This window comes from Phoenix dactylifera, chromosome 8 (genome assembly GCF_009389715.1).
Source record: "Phoenix dactylifera cultivar Barhee BC4 chromosome 8, palm_55x_up_171113_PBpolish2nd_filt_p, whole genome shotgun sequence".
Lineage (NCBI taxonomy): Eukaryota > Viridiplantae > Streptophyta > Magnoliopsida > Arecales > Arecaceae > Phoenix > Phoenix dactylifera.
The window spans coordinates 20,409,950-20,427,705 of NC_052399.1; the positions used below are offsets into that span (position 1 = coordinate 20,409,950).

The following is a 17,756-nucleotide window of genomic DNA, read 5'->3' on the forward strand; positions in this document are numbered from 1 at the left end:
CCAACGGATCGTCCGCATAGTGTCGGATCACATTGTATAGTTTCACCTTCTTCTTGCGATTTTGGTCAATTATGTAAATAGTTATATTTCCATTCCATAATTAATTGATCAAATTGACTAATTATAGTAAATGGTCAAAAATATAAAATGGATCCAAATTTACTCACATATTTGTACATGACACTTGAAAGAAAAATATTTGGTTACTTGTTATTTACATAAGATGTCATTCGTGTTTCTTTATTTGTGATTTATTATGTCCTCTCCATGCTTCCTTGTATTGCAATATTTATACCCTCTTTGGATCCATTTTTAAGACATTGATGGATTTGGCTCGGACTGAAATCGAATTAGATATGGATGAGATACTAGCATTTCTATATCTATATATTTATTTTATTTAACGGATAAAAATACGGATACGGACGTTAGTCAGATGCAAAAATTCATATTCATATTTGTTTTAAATAGTTACGAATACAAATCGGATACCAAAAGTATAAATATAAATAAGGATATAAATTAGATAATTAAAGTGGATAATTGAACTTTATGACCATAAAATCAAAAATATTACTAAATGGATGATCAATCAAGTTAATAATATGTTATTATTATTATTTTTTAAAAAATTAATAAGTGTTATATAAAAGTAAATAGAGTTACAAATAGAATCAGATATTCGGATATGGATCAGATAATTGTTTATTCATTTTCATATCCATTTTTTTGATGGATATGAATATGAATATGGATATTAATTAGATGCACAAATTTTTATCCATGTCCAGATATATTCGGATACGAAAATAGATCCGAACAGATATTATCCGATCCACTTTCATTTCTAAATTTGGCACACCTATAAACCTCGATTTATAGTTTTGTGCTTTTAAGAAAATGAGTAAAAGTTTGGTTAATCTTTTTTCCTTAGGGTTTGGAAAAAGTATTGAGAGACAGTCATTCAATATTGTATGAATACATGCTCTATATATGTAGTCTAACTCTTGCTAGATTGCACTTGACTTTCTATCAACTTTCATGAATTTTACAAAATCACATCAACACTTTGTTCAATTAGACAGTCCCATGCCATATTGCTAGCATAGATATCCTAAGAGAATTCTTGAGGATTTGACCATGGTACTTGCTCGACCATGAGCAATGCCATCATGGAGCTATTAATTGCCTAGCATTCTAGCATCATGTAAGATTGATCTCAAAAGTTAATTAGGTATCAAATATATACTTCAATTTACATAACTGGCATGGTCAAAGAGCCATACCTTGCTAGCTAATTAATCCTTAAATATCAAAATGATAAATTAAATGTTGTCTAAATCAATTAAATGGATTCATTATGGTGGGAAAAATTGTCGCATTTTATTTTGAGCTAATAAAGTAAATTCAATATAATGGAACTTGTGATCTTTGAATACCTGAAAAAATCGGCATGTAGCTTATCTTTTTTACATGGGCTAAAAAACAAGGCATACATATCCACGTTACTATATAGTTTTGAAAATAGCCTTGCTCTTTTTCTTCCATTTTTAATAAACGTAGGCCTCTGTTATGTTATTCTATTGAAACGTGTCTTGTCTGCTAAAATGCTTGATTCGCCCTCCATGTTTGTTACTTGTATAAAGCCCAACAAATTTTTTACAGTTCTTATTTGCATGAGGCTAGACAACATAAAGTCATAAACTATAAGGTGGCTCTATACTGTGATGGTAGAATCCGTGACCATAGCATTAGAGTTTGTGCTTGCCTTTTTTTTTTCCGGAGAGATAGAATAAGTTCGGCATCGCATGAGGTTTTTAGAAATTCCTTTGGTATTGTTGGACCGGAGGCAATGAGATAGACTTAGAGGAGATCATGTAAAGTCAAAATTTGAATTTAGATATTGATAACAAACATATTGCAACAACCTAGGACCTCATCCAAAAAGAGCAGCTGGAAAGTATTGTACCCAAGATCTACTCAGTGAATAACTAATGTGGGCCTAAACACACGTCTGCACGGGGTTATCATAAACTCCTCCTATTTAAGCTTTGACGTTCTCGTTAGAATAAAGATCTAAATCTATTCAAATCTAATCATAAATACCATAATTAGCTCGTGGTCAACTCAAATATACTTGTGTTGCTGTGTTCCCTAGTTTATATAGGTTATGTGTTGAGTACACTCTCATACCATTTGTAACAATTTAGAAGCCCATCTAAAAAGACTAGTTGGAGCCGATCACCATCTTTGTTGCCCCATTCAGTCGAGTCGACACAGGATTTGATTCAATGGTTGAGAGTGTCCATGCGGAGGCCTAGGATTTGATTCGATGGTAGTATGTTGGTGGACGGGGTGTCAGGAGGAGTTGGCTTTGTCATCGGAGACCATCTGGGTAGTTTGATAGTAACTGGTGGCCGCCGCGCGTCGGGACTTACTGCAGTCGGTGCGGAGATGCGGGCAGCCTGGGAGGGGATATCCTATGCGAGGCGGATACTCCGTGCCGAGCATATATGCCTTGAGGGAGACTCCTATGTGGTGATCGAAGGGATTCGGGGAGCGGACAAATATGGTGATGGTCATCTTCTCATCTGTGAGATTCGGAGACTGGCGCAGAAGTCGAGCGATTTCTGGGCTTTATAAGTTTTCGGGAGGCAAACAGTACAGCAGACTGGGTTGCCTCTTTTGTTGCCCGGTACTCCGGGGAGGTCACATGGACATCTGTAGGAGATATTCCTCCTATCCTGTACTCTTTACTTTCTTTTGATATGGCTGGATATACTCAAGTTAGAGCTATATGAAATGCTGTTTTCAATAAAAAAAAAAAAACCAGTCGGAAGGTATTATTTGAGTTTGTTGATCCTATATAAATATCTAAGATCTATATAGCGAATAACCAATGTACGACTAAATGCACTTCCGTACGAGCCATCATACATGTCTAGACTTGGCCCAACTTGGGCATACTCTGCTCAAGCAAATATTGATAGTATCTCATGGTTTTTTCACTTATTGCATTGATCATTGGCAATAGTATTGTATTTTGCTTATATGCGTGATCTTTTTTTTTTTTTTTTGTTAAACAACTATGTTCCATTTTGTGTAAGAGATCTTACTAGAAAGTCAACATTATAAAATAATAGAAATTATATAAATAAGTAATAGCATACCTCAGATAGATTTATTAGTTAAAAATTGTTTGTGACCATCTACCCTACGAAGCAAAGCTAAGTCAACCTAATTATATAGTAGGCTATACTTTGGTGTCCACATCTGCGCCTCGAAGTGGTTACGAACCATTTTAGAATGAGCTAACACTGTCACGTTTGATGAGTTTGATCAAGTGCTGTCCCTGGTCAACACTCGGCACTCAATCCACTGATTATTAAATGAGCAATATAACGGGTAAATAGTTTAGATCCTCTTTAATTAAATATTTAATTAGAGAGAGATAACCTAGATTTAAGTTGGTCCCGCCTGAGCTATGCTGAGATCGGTTGAAATCAAGGAGGAAGGCAAGATTGGCTTACAAAAGAAGTTCACTTGCTGGAATAGTAGAAAAGAAAAAAATTGACTGTGAACGAGGGCTCTAAAAAAAAAAGAAAGCTTAAAAATACTTGCATGAGGGTTTTCTAGCCATCTCTATATATGGGTTGCAAGCAGTGACATATCAAGATCATTCATTTCGGTTAAGGCCGAGGACAAAAAGATTGGAACAATCTAAGGTTTCGATGATCAATATCCTCTGCGATCTTGTGACCATTCTATATATTGCATATAACCATGGTATTATATAATATTGTGTGAAGTCTTGTCAATTATGAACGCCCTCACCACTTCGATCCTGAAATAGAGATTTCTCGAAAACGTTTTCAAAAAGTTTTAGCAGGATTTCCGAAACCCAAGTCAGGACTAGTTCCCCATCTTTCACCCTTGGTGCCTCGACAGGTTCAGTTTGAAACGGACTGTCCCAATTCAAACTTAAGAAAAAAAATTTTATTTGTACCACTCTTATGTCAGGAATAACGTATACGTTTTAATTAGGCCCGATGTTAGTTCAAATTTGTTGATCGTTTTTGTTCTTTTTTTGTTGGTAAAAGTCGTTTTTTTCTTTCAAGCCCCTGAATGATGTAGCTACTGCAGATAAGTCCAAATTAAACCGGCACGCCCGTTACAACGCTAGGTTTATACACATGCCCATTCACCAGATTGGCATCTCTGTTCTCCCTTCCTGAGCGGTTCTGAACTGTTCGATAGAGTCACTGCATCTGCAAGTGTACGCTTGGAGTGATCTAGTTGTTGTATCCTGAAGGATAGGCCGCTATTACATACTACACCGAGATTCATTCTCCGAGGGACGCGATCTATTCCTAAGAATAGTGAAATCACGCCTCAACGGATAAGTTCTTTCTTCTTTTCATCTATTATTTTTGTAGCATCCTCAGTCCTCCCCGATCATTCTCCCCTCAAAGAACACTCTCCTCTATCGCGGCCCAAGAAATTGCCTCAGATTCCCCCAATCTCTACTCCAATCCCCAGACCGCCGAATCCAAGGACCTTGAATCGAAGCCCAGAAGCCTTTGTTTGATCTTCGAGAAGCCCTCCGTGGTTTCACGGGGTCAAAAAGCCTCCACCTTTACCTGATGACATCGGTAAGGATAAGAAGGGGGTGCCCGTGTCTGGCTCTTCTAGGTATCGGCCGATGGAATAGAAGGAATTCCCCGAAGAGCAGTCCCCAGCCCCGAGGTGCTATCACTTGTGAGCCGCTTGCAAGACGCAAATTTCTCTCGAGACGGCCCGACGGATCCCAAAGAAATCCCTGCCACCTTATGTTGCCGCCATTTCTTGAAATCAGACCCCGGAAAAGTTCGGCCAAGATCGTCAAGAAATTGCAATGCGAACAATCTTTGCGGTGTGTTCTTTCTTCGAGTGGTATGTTTATTTCCCGACTGTTACCAATTTCCCTGAATCAACTAGTATGACTCAAGAGAGTAGGCTTTTTTATTTTTTTTATTTTTTTCCCAAGAGAATAGGAGAAATCTAGAGTTCTTTACTACTTTAGTTGTTTCTCTAGATATTTCCGATATATATCTTGTATCGGTAATCTTTTAACTGTTAGATGAATAACAAACGGCATCTTTGCGCATAGCCCGGCTTTCTAAGCAGGGGAGAGGTTCTCATGTAAACCGACCCCTCTAGAGTTGGACTCTCCGCTTATACAGTGAATGCCTGAGTACTATTTATCTTCCTTGCTTTCTCGCTCTTTTACTCTCCTACTTACCTAGCTCTCTTATTCTACTACATGCCTAAGTTTGAGGGATTGGATTCCAAGTTACCAGGAAGTGGCTCCAACTTCTCCTTCGCTCTCTTGCTCTCCTACTTGGTCAAGTTCTATTGGTTGGGTTCTTAGTTGTGAAGGGAGGAGTACTAGCCTAACTAAGATATTAGCAACGGGGGAGAGCCTGATTCGGCTACATGGAGGTAGTTTTGGGGTCGCATGGACTTTGGACAGTGTGAAAATCATAAGCCCGTGATATGGTGCAGTTAAATAAACTACATTGTTTAGATTAAGACAAGGTTAGAAAATTTGATATTATGGAAGATAAGAATATATTCTTTCCAGCTTATTTCATGGAGAAATAAAAAAGATAATATTTCAGCCAGGTCTAAAGCAGTGGAAAACCATGTTATAGAAAATCTTGGGCTGCACTTTTATGGTATACATTAGTTTATTATTTTTAAGAAATACAAAAATTGGCATTGCTATTTTGCTTTCCCTTTCAATTTTTATTTTTGTTGGCTTGGAGTTGATTCAAAGATGATGAGCTCACATATTCGGTCGTTCTATTTCATTACAATGTAAATATTACTTGGAAATGCTATGTAGGCACAATCTGTGTGTTTGACCTTTATCTTGTTGTTGCCTTCTAGGTCATGTGAAATCTCCAGTCTCATATGAACCTGTACACAAAAGCATATTGGGTATCATAGAGTTCCTAGAAATCTCTAATGAGATTAGTTTTGACGTTTCTGAGGATATAATGATATTAAAATTTCTAACCAATAAAACATTGACAATAATGTGAATATGTCTATAAATATTATGGGAAATTGATTTTGTGAATAACTTTGGTTTCATGGTTTAGTTGCATCAACACTGTTGAGCTTTACTTTGGTTGTTTAAATGACCTCGATCCTGAGTGCTTCCCATCACTTTTCTTACTTATTCTCCTTGAATCTCTATGTTGATGCATCAGTCTTGAAAATTAGTTTATTATTCTAGATATTTAGATCTGATATGCTTCCATCTTGTTTTTTTTCTCAGTGACATGTCACCAAATGCATGTCACCATATTTGTTTCTTGGAAGCTGATTCAATTGCATTTTGTTCTCAAATGTCAAGATGTTCCAATCCTGTCATTTTAGGCATGCCTACTCTTTCACTTAATGATTTTGTAGAAAGCTATTAACTTTGCATCCATAAGCTTGAAGTGTGACTCTTGTATAAATGTGCATGATGTTTTTTTCCCCTTCTTTTTGTTATTGTGGCAGCATCAGTTTGTGAAGTTTTTATATCTTCCCATAACAAGCAGATTTGAGAAAACTGTTCCCTTTATTATCTTGTGCAAGATTGGTGGGATATAAACCTCTTGATGGTTTTCATTGATGCCAATCTGGTGAATGGGCATGTGTATATAAGTTCAGATCCATCAGGCAAGCTTGGGTCAGTGCCCCCCTTCTTGCTTCTTTTTATAAAGTATCTAATGCCTTCTTGGGCTTGTAACATGGCAAGTTTACGCTGCTCAATATAAGCATCCATGAAGGCATCTTCCTGTCACCTGCTGCACTCGCAATTCTTGCTCATCTTGAACAATTCACTAGGGTTGCCTAAGACTGAATGCCACTTGTGAGGCTTATTATGACTAGGTGTCCATACTTTTTAACCTGTCTCAACACACTAGAAAATAATCATAATTTTCATTTGAACCACTAGGAAGGAGGTTTATAGATGAAGCTTCATTTATCTTGAGGTAGCTCCCTGAAGAGTTAATACATGCTATAGGAATACAAAGTGACTTGAAAATTTAGTGCTCCTACCAGTGATAATAACTTCTTTTTCGCCACCCTTCTATTTTCTTCTGTCTTTTTCATGAAGCATCTATCAGTGAATTGATTGAATTTGATTGAGTCAAAAGGTATTGACAACAGTTTGTTAATACAGTTCATTTGATTGTCTTGATTACATTCAAGCTCATAGCCTCTAGGGATCATTGCAAAAATTCATATTTTTGGTGTGCCCTTGAGAACTTGTTTCTTACTGGCAATTATGAGCGGAGAAGCCTGTGGTAGTTACCAGGTGTGCATTCAAGTAACTGTAGAAGATCTTTTATTTGATGGTTTGGATAGTTATGATAAACTCTTTCGTTTGTGCTGCTTAGGCAACAGCTTTGTTTGCAGCTGCCTTGCTATACGAATGCTCTTTTCTTTTTTTCAGCATACAATCCTTGTTTATCCTAATCTTAAGCTCATAGCATGCATATTGAGTTAGTGAAAGGGCACTGTAATTTTGAAGCAGTCTTGAATTTACCATGATTTTATCTCACATTACCAATTCCGGTTTTTTGACTTGGTAACAGACCATCATTTTCCTCTTTATGTTATTAGTTGATGGGACTGGCTTAATGTATTAGCTAATGAATTCACCTTCATTGGCATCTTCAGTTCAAAGAGTGCGTCAAGCAAGATTTCTTCTTGCTGATGAATGAGAAGTTTTTGTTGGTTCTTTCTTATTCGTCATCTGACCACAAATTTGTGCCCTGCGAGTGTCCACTCTAATGCGCAATCATGTCTTCTTCATTCCAATATTTCATTGCCTCCAGTGTTTAAATCAATTACTCCTATGATGATCATAGATATATTTTTTCACATAGGTGCTCTAATGTACGTTCTGTGAATATTGAATAAGTTTTTAATTCTGTGTTGTGCATTGTTATTGTGGGTACAAAAAACCTTTCTGTATCCATGCTACTTGGTTCAAATTCTACCACTATTTTATTGCTTTTCATTACCTTGAAATAGTCATTTTAGATATGCATCCCTACTTATATTTGCCAATAGGTCATCATTGGCTGAAACTTTCAGTAGTTGAAGGTGTACAATAGACAACAAGATAGAGGATGCTTGCTGCTTGATTTAGAACCTGATTTTAACTTTCTTTTAGTTGCCACATGGTGCAAAACCTTAAGTTTGAATATATGAATAGCAGGTGGTGTCTGGAAGTGATTTAACAAAGCTTGCTCCCTTTTGTTATCTATCTATAGACAGAAGAACAGTTTTCACAACTAAAAGATTGCGCTTTTTCTTCAGCATTCAGGAGGATGCCGTAAGTGGTTTCATAGCTCTTAGTGCAAACTAAACTAACTAAATATTTTTTCAAACTTGAAGATGATTCTCTTTTTTCAAATCCTTCCAGATATGTCAAGGATGCAAGCTTAGAAGCTCATGCAAATATCTGAACAAAAGAGTAGGCAGGGAGGAAAAGATGATCCTAGCTGATGTTGTAAGAATCAGGATCTTACCCAAAATGACTAGCCAAAATGTATTATTTGGATTTCTTGATCCTATATAAGTGCCCAAGATCTACCCAGCGAATAACTGATGTGAGACTAAACATATGCCCGCACGGATCCTCACATACTTTCTCGTATAAGTTCCAACGTCCTCATCAGGCTAAGAGTTCAAATCCATTCAATTCTAATTACAAACACCACGATCGGCCCGTGGTCAGCCTCAATGGATCTGTGCTGCAGTGTCTTCTAGTCCATATAGGTTATGGGAGGGGTTCGCTCTGATACTATTTATAATAATCTAGAATCTCACCCAAAATGGCTAGTCGGAAGGTTTTATTTGGATTCCTTGATTCTGTATAAGTATCTAAGATGTACCCAACAAATAATTGATGTGGGACCATATATACGCCCGCACGGATCCTCATAGACGTGATTAGAATTTCTGCTTTACTTGTATTGCATTCTGTTCCTCAACAACTATTCATTCCCAATGACCTAAAATTTTTTGTCGTCAAATTGCTGAAGGAAGTATTCAATCTCAGTTGAACACTTACAGTGGCTATGTTTTTGTAGTGGAATTGTTGTATAGCGACAGATGCAAGATAATGAAACTATGAGCTGGCTCAATATTTGTGTTATTAATGACAAAAGTTTTGATGCATATACAGTTTTGTTTTCCCATGGAAATGTAATGAGTTCTACATGACAAATTAATGGATAAAAAAGAAATAGCTTCTATGCCTCTTATACTATCCAAGGGAAGGATAGTTGAAAGGATGCGACTCAAACAGATCGATGTATTTGTTACCGTCATCTCTAGCTTTATTAGTTGTTCTGAAATTGTAATCATTATAAGGAGAGTTGTCAATGTTTATGAATGCAGAAATATAATACCATTTATGTTGATGACGACCAAAAGAATATATATGATATTTTTATCTAGATGCATGTTTCATGTATTTAAACATCAATATACATGACAATTTGAGATGATAACATCCTATGCCCACCACATAATTGCAGTGTTGTTAGAAGATGATTGCAAACAGAACTTTCTTTTCTCAAACTAGATACTGTTTCTCACCCCAATCGAAAAATACATGCAGACAGCAAACCTTCAGGATATTTAGCATCTCACTATAAAGTTAAAGAGGTAGAAAAGATTTTGATGATGATATCATCATTTTCCTCTTGCCTCCTTGCAAGAATTTGTCTTCGCATCTTCCATCTACCTATGATTGAATGCTATCTAGTCCAGAGGCTCTATTAAATAGAGATCTTGGGTACTTATACAGCATCCAGGAACCCAAATAATACCTTACGACTGGCCATTTTGGGCGGACCTGGCCCGTAACCAATGTAGACCAGGGGACACTGTAGCACGGATCCATTGGGCTGACCACGAGTCGATCATGGTGTTTGTGATTAGATTTAAATGGATTTGAACTCTTAGCCTGACGAGGATATCAGGGCTTGAACGGAAGAAGTATGTGAGGGTCCGTGCAGACGTGTGTTTAATCCCATATCGGTTATTTGCTGGGTAGATCTTGGATATTTATACAGGATCAAGGAATCCAAATAATATTTTCCAGTTAGCCATTTTGTGTGAGGTCCTGTATTTTTACATAAATATATAGAGAGCGATAGACACATTGGTAGTTGCAACAGATGCAGTGCAGATGACAATGATGTTGGTGCCAAGTATGATGGTAGAATAATGGAGATGGCAACGGGAGCCACGGTGATATATTGGAAGCCAGACAATGGTTGTAGTAATAGCAACGACTATAGTGGTGGCAAGAACACCAATGATGTGATGGAGGTGATAACTATGGGGATGGTGGTGTTGTGGAGGTGGTGATGGTAGTGATAGTATTATATAAATTCAAATTTTTAGTGAAAAAAATTTGATCACAATAATATTTTGTCGTTAGATGGTCAATAAAAGTACTATGGTTAAAAGTTTTACTGATCAAAACATAGGGCGTCATCTCTAAGGAAAAGTATTATATTTCTTTCTCAAAAGTTTGTTAATAAGATGGTGGAGGTGGTGGCAATATAGTAAATATGGTGAATATAGCAGCGATGGTATAATGGCAGTTACTGTGGTGGCAAAGATGATAGCTCCTGTGACAATGGTGGCATGGCAATAGTGGCGGCTATGGAGATATAAATTCTTAATTTAAAAAAATACTAGAAGTAAAAATATCTTCTTTTTATTTTTTTTAAATAATAAAAATAATTTTAAAAATAAAAATAGTAGTACCAGATATATTTTTTTATCTTAATTTTGTAAGATTATTTTTAGAAATAAAAAATTAAAATGATACCATGGAGGGCTACTAATCTCTTTGTTGTATATTTTTATTTCTTTCCGAACTTTTTGCCTCCGGCCGTTCCGACCGCAAGTGCTCCGCCTCGTCTGTGGTGGGCTCATCGTTCTGCATGTGACCCCGCCGCTCGTTCTCGCCTCGTGCTCCGTGGTCCCCCCTTCTCCCGGCTCCCCGCCCAACCCGACCATGAACCGTCGTGGAAACGTGAACCCTGGATCGAACTCCCCACCGAGTCCCTCACACGCATTGCGCGTCCGCTCCGCACGTGCTCCAAGTGGGCCCCACCATCACATGGAACAGGCCGGCTGGGCCTCCTAACCCATCATTGCGTGCGCCACCCGTCCCTTTCACAGCGCCGGCCCCCGCCTCCAACTCCCATCACACTGCTGGCCGCCCCTCGCCGGGTCAACCGGGGCCTCCTCGGCCGTACACGTGCCCCCGCTTGCCAGGCCCCCCTGCTCCCCTATTTTATTAATTATTATTACACCTCCCCCCTCTTTACCCTGCCCTCGCTCCGAAGGACCCAACGGAAACCATGATTCTATTTAGGTGACGTGTTGACCGTAGAGCGGTCTGCTTTGCTGTTTGAGACGAAACAGCGAAAGGTTTGGCACTGGAAGCGGCGAAAGGTGACATAAAAGAAATGACTCGCCGTAAAAGGTGGCTCTCTCCCACAACTGTCCCCCGTGTTTCCCACCCGGCTCGGGCGCTTCGCGTTCAAGTACTATCGTACCTCACGGTCCTACCTCTCGTGCCTTCCCGGTTCAGTTCGGCCGAACCGGTCCGATCGCCTTCCCACTCCCGGGTTGATGCTTGCTTTCCATCAATGGACATTTGATTTGACAAGTCTCGGATGGGCAAGTTTCGTCCTTTTTGACTGCGACGCTGCGAAACATCTGGTTCGGGGAGAGCAACGATGTCCCGTCGCCTGCTATGTCCGGCGAGCTCATGCTTGCATCGGCTCGTGCGATTACCGTAGTAAGCTTCGGACCCCATTTCCTTTCCTACCCTCACTTCTGCCCTTTTTTTACACTTTCATCACCGTCTTTTTTTTCCGTCTCTCTAGCCGCTACAATGAAAGGTAAAACGAGCGATGGCATATTCGTAGCTTCTGTTGTTTCCATGGGCATCTGACACTCTGACAGAGATGCCACATTTATTAGGCTCCCCATCGAGCGTCGGCCCATCCCACCTTACCCCTTCTTTTATTTTAAGTCGTCTTCTTATCGGACTGGTTCAGGTCTTAACTGCGCCCGTAGGATTTTTCGTCTCCGCCTCGCTTTTTTTAGAGGAACGCCTCCACCACCACCCCTTATCTCCGATCTATACCGCCCTCCCTCTTAAACGCCGGGATCCGTTGCTTCTGTCTTCAGATTTAGAACTTTCTCATCTTTCCTCCTGCCGAAATCAATTTTGGAGGATTTCGGGACAGCTCCTCTTGTCTCCTGCTCTTGGATGTGGGTTTTGGGAGATTTTTAGGGTTTGAAGTAGCGATCGATTAAGGTCCTCTTTTTGATCTAGAAGAGCGATGACGTCTGGGACGAGGCTTCCGACATGGAAGGAGAGGGAGAACAACAAGCGGAGGGAGAGGAGGCGCCGGGCGATCGCCGCGAAGATCTACACGGGGCTCCGGATGTACGGCAACTATAAGCTGCCAAAGCACTGCGACAACAACGAGGTCCTCAAGGCCCTCTGCAACGAGGCCGGCTGGATCGTCGAGCCCGACGGCACCACCTACCGCAAGGTATCGTTACCACCCCCTGCCCCTTCTTCCCTTGCTTTCCTTGCTTGTGCTTTTTTTTTTCTTCTCTTTCCTTTTTTTTCGTGGTTAAACTCGAACAGAAAAATAGAAATAATAAAGGCGCATGGTAGCCACGAATTCCATAAAGCCATTAATTTGCACCGGAGGTGAAGCATGTAACCGCATTGCTCCTGCCCTGCTGAAAGGCACCTTTTTTTTAAAAAAAAAAAGGAGAAAATTTTCTCCGACCGGCGCATGTTAGCGTCACTAACAGCATGCGCACGTCGGCCTCCGGGTAGAAGCCCGCGGATTGCGGGGCCGGTGTTGGGTTCCTTTTCGTCTGAAATGAACGGCTGTGATTGCTTGAGCTGGTTCTTCAGACGGTCGTGTGTGCACGTTCGTCAATTTTTTTTTCCTTTTTTTCTCCTAAATCCAATATTTTATCCGGAATATTCTGGATGCCGTGCCGCCTGCAGACGCGGTGACCGGACCCCTCTGCGCTATGATTTTCTTGTGCTTTTACACCGATTCCCTCCACGGTGGCCTTCCATTTGTTGTTCCATGGGGACAGTTTGGTAATTTTAACACTGATGTAACTGCTGGCCTCGTTAGTTGCCTCCCTGGTGTCACGCGACCCACGCGTTCCCGCCGGTGCGCGATATGATTAGCTCTGGCTTCGAACTTTGACGAGACTGCCGTCCTTCTCGATGGCGCCGGCCGTTTATCAATTTATAGTTCCGTTTTGGAATACGAATGATTCTCGTCAAACCGATCGGCTGGACCGGCCGGTGTTGGGGCTCGCTTTTTGAACGGTTTCAGATTCTCCCACGCGAGATTCTAGAGATGGAAGACAGGACTTGGGACTTTTGATTGGAGCTGGCCTTTCTTCGAGGGTTCTCTGTAGTATGAACTGGTCTCCATTCTTTGAACCGTTCGGAAAGTGAAAGGAGGGTTGGGTGGGCACGCGAAAGCACCGGTATGGAAAGTATAATTTAGGAGTAGAGAGTGGAGCAAATGCTGCTAAAAGTTTGTTTAGTTTGTAGCGTTTTTCCTTCGCCCACCTTCTTTCTTGGTCAGGTTTTTTGGGGGAAAAAAGGACTTAGATATGAATAAATACTTGGTGAAAATGTATTCAATTTGGTTTCACCAAAATTGGAATCATTTGGATAGCATCGTTGGTGCATTTAGGAGTAGAACATGATTTATGAATTGTATTTTTGTATAATTTAGAGGAGAAATCAGGGGTGTTGGTGTGGTGAACTGGAGGGTGTCAGATTTTTTTTGTTGTAGAGGTCTAGACTCTAGGCACTGTGTAGCTCGGTCAATATTTGTGAGATAGACACAGCGTTGGAGTTGGGATGTACATTTTTCTCCCAATCTCGTATTCAAATTCCCCTCATCTTCCCTCTTTATCTTCTAAAAGAGTAGATGAATATGACCTCTCCTTTGTTATCATACATCTTATTGATGTACCTTGCATTTTTTTAATATGCTTCCATATGGGGATTACTTATCCATGAAATACAAGCAGAGTTTTGCACGTTTAAATAGGACTCTAGGCGTCCACAAAGTAGTCAATACTCCAGCCTCTAAAAGGTTATCTATATGTTAACAAATAAAAAATAGTCCAATTTGGCGGTGTTTTTTGTTAAAAAAACAATCACATTTTGATATGTACGTTTGTGAAAAAAGAAAGCTGTCTCAGTCTTACATTTGACTGACCATAAGTGATGGAACATTGTTTGCTCCTAGTGATATATTTTCTCACTAGACAACACAAAAAGTCAAGCGAAGTAAATGAATTTCATGGATATGACACTCATTTTATACTATTAATATGTCATACAGTGTTGCAACATGTCATGTCACAGTTTGTAGGAGTGTCGGCACTTTAAAATTCTTAAAAACTCAAGCATGTAACATTGCCACCTTTGTTTTTTTCCTTCTGGGAGGGAGAGGGGGTTGCGATCTTTTTCATGGGAACAATTACAATATTATTATTTTTTAATGTTTTAGGTGCATAAATTTTGTTCTAGGTAAACTGTAATCGTTAATTCAAATAAGTACTTTTGCCCTTGCCAAAGAAAGAAACAACTGAATTCAAAACCACCTCTCTCTCTCTCAATCTAGTTCTCGAACAAGCATGCATGCACTAACATTCTGGGTGCAGAGTATTCTATTTTTAACTGTCTATTTATTGTCGTGGTTGTAAATTGCACAACATAGATATCTGGTGAAATGATTGATCATAAATTTTCACCCATTGGAGACATCCATAATTTCACATATTGCTTTTATGTATCAATTCCTCGTGTAGAAATGCAACCTAATCAATGCATGGACTCATAAAGATGTTCAAGTTGTCATTGAAATAAATTTTTTCCTAAGCTTACTGCCATTCTACAACTGTCTGTATCCTTCTGGCAGTTAAATTCGAGTTTTTCACTAAAATTGTTTGCATATTTTCCTGCTTGGAAGGCATATAAACTGCCTTAATAACTTATAAACTACATATGTATTTTTTGACAGGGATACAAGCCACCACCGGCAGAGCGCATGGATGTAGTAGGGTGCTCTGTTTCTCCAAGCCCATGCGCCTCGTATAACCCTAGCCCTGCCTCGTCATCTTTCCCGAGCCCTGCATCCTCATCCTACATAACAAATGCCAACAATGCTGTCAATGTTGCTGATGGCAACTTCCCACAGCACCATCTCTATATGCATGGTGGTTCCATCAGTGCTCCAGTGACCCCTCCTTTGAGTTCTCCGACTGCTCGTACGCCTCGCATTAAGACTGACTGGGATGATTCAGCTGCCCAGCCACCTTGGGCCAGTGCAAGTTACATGTTCATACCAAATTCCACTCCACCAAGCCCTGGCCGTCAGGTTATTCCTGATCCTGCCTGGCTTGCGGGAATCCACCTTCCAACCGGAGGTCCATCATCGCCCACTTTCAGCCTTGTCTCATCAAATCCATTCGGCTTCTTCAAGGAGGTGATTGCAGGTGGGGGATCTTCAAGAATGATGACACCAGGGCAGAGCGGCACATGTTCCCCAGTCATGCCAGGTGGGGCTGGCCATGTAGATGTTCAGATGTCGGATGGCATGTCCGATGAGTTTGCATTTGGCAGCAGCAGCAACGGCAATCATCCACCACCAGGATTGGTGAAGGCATGGGAGGGAGAGAGGATCCATGAGGAGTGTGGATCAGATGAGCTGGAGCTCACTCTTGGGAGCTCGAGGACCAGAGCTGATGCCTGATCAACATCATGGAGAAGCATCATCTTAATAGGTTCTTTACTTGTTGTTTTTACTTTTTAGTTTATCATGATGTTTATAGAGAGATAGAGAGGGATCGAGAGACCTGCCCATGGTTTCTTGCACATAGCCTCCATCCTCTTTTAGGTAACTGAGATTTTATTTGTTGTGGTGAGTGTTGAAACCAGGAAACCCTTTGGAAAATATTGTGGCAAGATTATTGGAAGGGCGTCTTGAGAATGCCAGATGAAAATTGAAGGGTTAAGAAAAAAAAAATTTGATGTGAGAGTCTGCAATTATTGTTGCATCCTTCTTTTTTTTTTTCCTCTTCATATCATTATATTTTAGTTAATGGCCCGGGATGCATCGTTTGTGTTCATTGTCAGATGAACATGCATGGATTTTATTGCTGTTATCTCCTGCTGATAAAGCAGTTAAAACAAACAGGTATGATATGCAGTGGGGTTCGTTTCTGTGTTAATGAGCATGGATGCACTGCTCGGAGAACTAAATTTGATCTTGTGGGAGGTGTTATCTACTAAATTTGATCAGAGGATGGAGGACCAAATTTTCCGATTTTACTGACCGCCGCAAATCTCTACTAAGCAGGCAGGAAAGATGTATTGCAGCCTGCTCCTATTTGGTCTGGAACAATGAGGAGCAAGCATAAACTCCATGGCCAATGGCTGGGCTATCATCCTCCAAAGAAGTATACGCTCAAGAATTTGGAAGTCAGCTGTGCAGGGACTCGCTTACATGCAGAATTTAAGTGGTCCGTTGGGAATGGAGAAGCTATTAATATCTTTACGGAACCTTGGTTCGATATTGTACCTCGGACAATCTGCCTTTTTTTCTGGAATGCCTGTTCCTATTAACACGGAGACCTTGGACGAGTTAAATTTGGTGAAGCATCTCTTTCTTAGGTCTGGTGAATGGAATCATGGACTACTTTCACAATGTTTCCCTCCACAATTATTTGTGAAAATTAGTGAACTCCCTCAGGCTGTTATACAGCAATAAGATATTAAAGGATGGGCGATGGATTTAGGAACAAAATTAATGTTAAGGAGTCTTCAGATCTCCGAAGCTATCAATTCAAGATGAAAGTATATATTTGTTTGGATTTGGAAGCTTAAGTACATACAAGAATCAAACTGTTCGCCTGGAGATTAAATTGGAGACAAATTCCTTGTGCTTCAGTTCTTTATGGTGAAGGCTTAGCACTTCGCTTGTTTCTTGCTCCACTTTAAATCAGGCACAATTTGACCATGTCCTGTTTTCTTGCTCTACTTTGAAGGAGGTATGGAATATCTTTACTCAGATGACAGGAATTGGCTCTCCTATCAGCTGCTTTGAAGGAAATTCTGAGTCACTCAGCACCAAATAGGAAGGGAGCATACATGAAATCTCTTAAACGGAAGTCTGATCGTGCCTGACAGGATTCTTCAAAACACTTCAGCAGTGTTGGTTCAGAAGATGATCAAATACAGCGGGGTCCCTAAAAGATTTTATCGTGCCACTAGCTGAACTTACTGCAGCAAATGAAGGTCTCAAGGAAGCTGAGATGCTTGAGCTGTTGTTTCTTGGATTAGTTCAGGCTCAAGCAGAATATGCCACCCTTCACTTGGAGAGCTTAAGGCTTATACCCGGTCACTTCAAAGTCTCAGGGAGGCCAACCAGGCGGCTATCTTGCTTGTTCTGGAACTCTTACAGGGAACTCATGTTTGGTTTTCGCGTTTTCCTTATCAGCTTTCTCTTCTTACCTCTGCTGATGCTCAAGATGTTCCTTTGTTTTGGCGTTCCTACCCATTTATCTCTACCAAAAAAAAAAAAATGGTTTGCACTATTCTCATG

General features: G+C 40.1%; 1 protein-coding gene across 1 annotated transcript; it reads left to right on the top strand.

The window, feature by feature from the left end:
- Positions 1–10,923: 10,923 nt before the first annotated feature.
- Positions 10,924–16,198, top strand: LOC103707374 (protein BZR1 homolog 3-like). Its single transcript, XM_008791827.4, has 2 exons — positions 10,924–12,647; positions 15,174–16,198. Exons 1-2 carry the CDS (start codon positions 12,432–12,434, stop codon positions 15,903–15,905), a joined length of 948 nt encoding a protein of 315 aa, XP_008790049.1. The 5' UTR covers positions 10,924–12,431; the 3' UTR covers positions 15,906–16,198.
- The last annotated feature ends 1,558 nt before the right edge of the window (positions 16,199–17,756 follow it).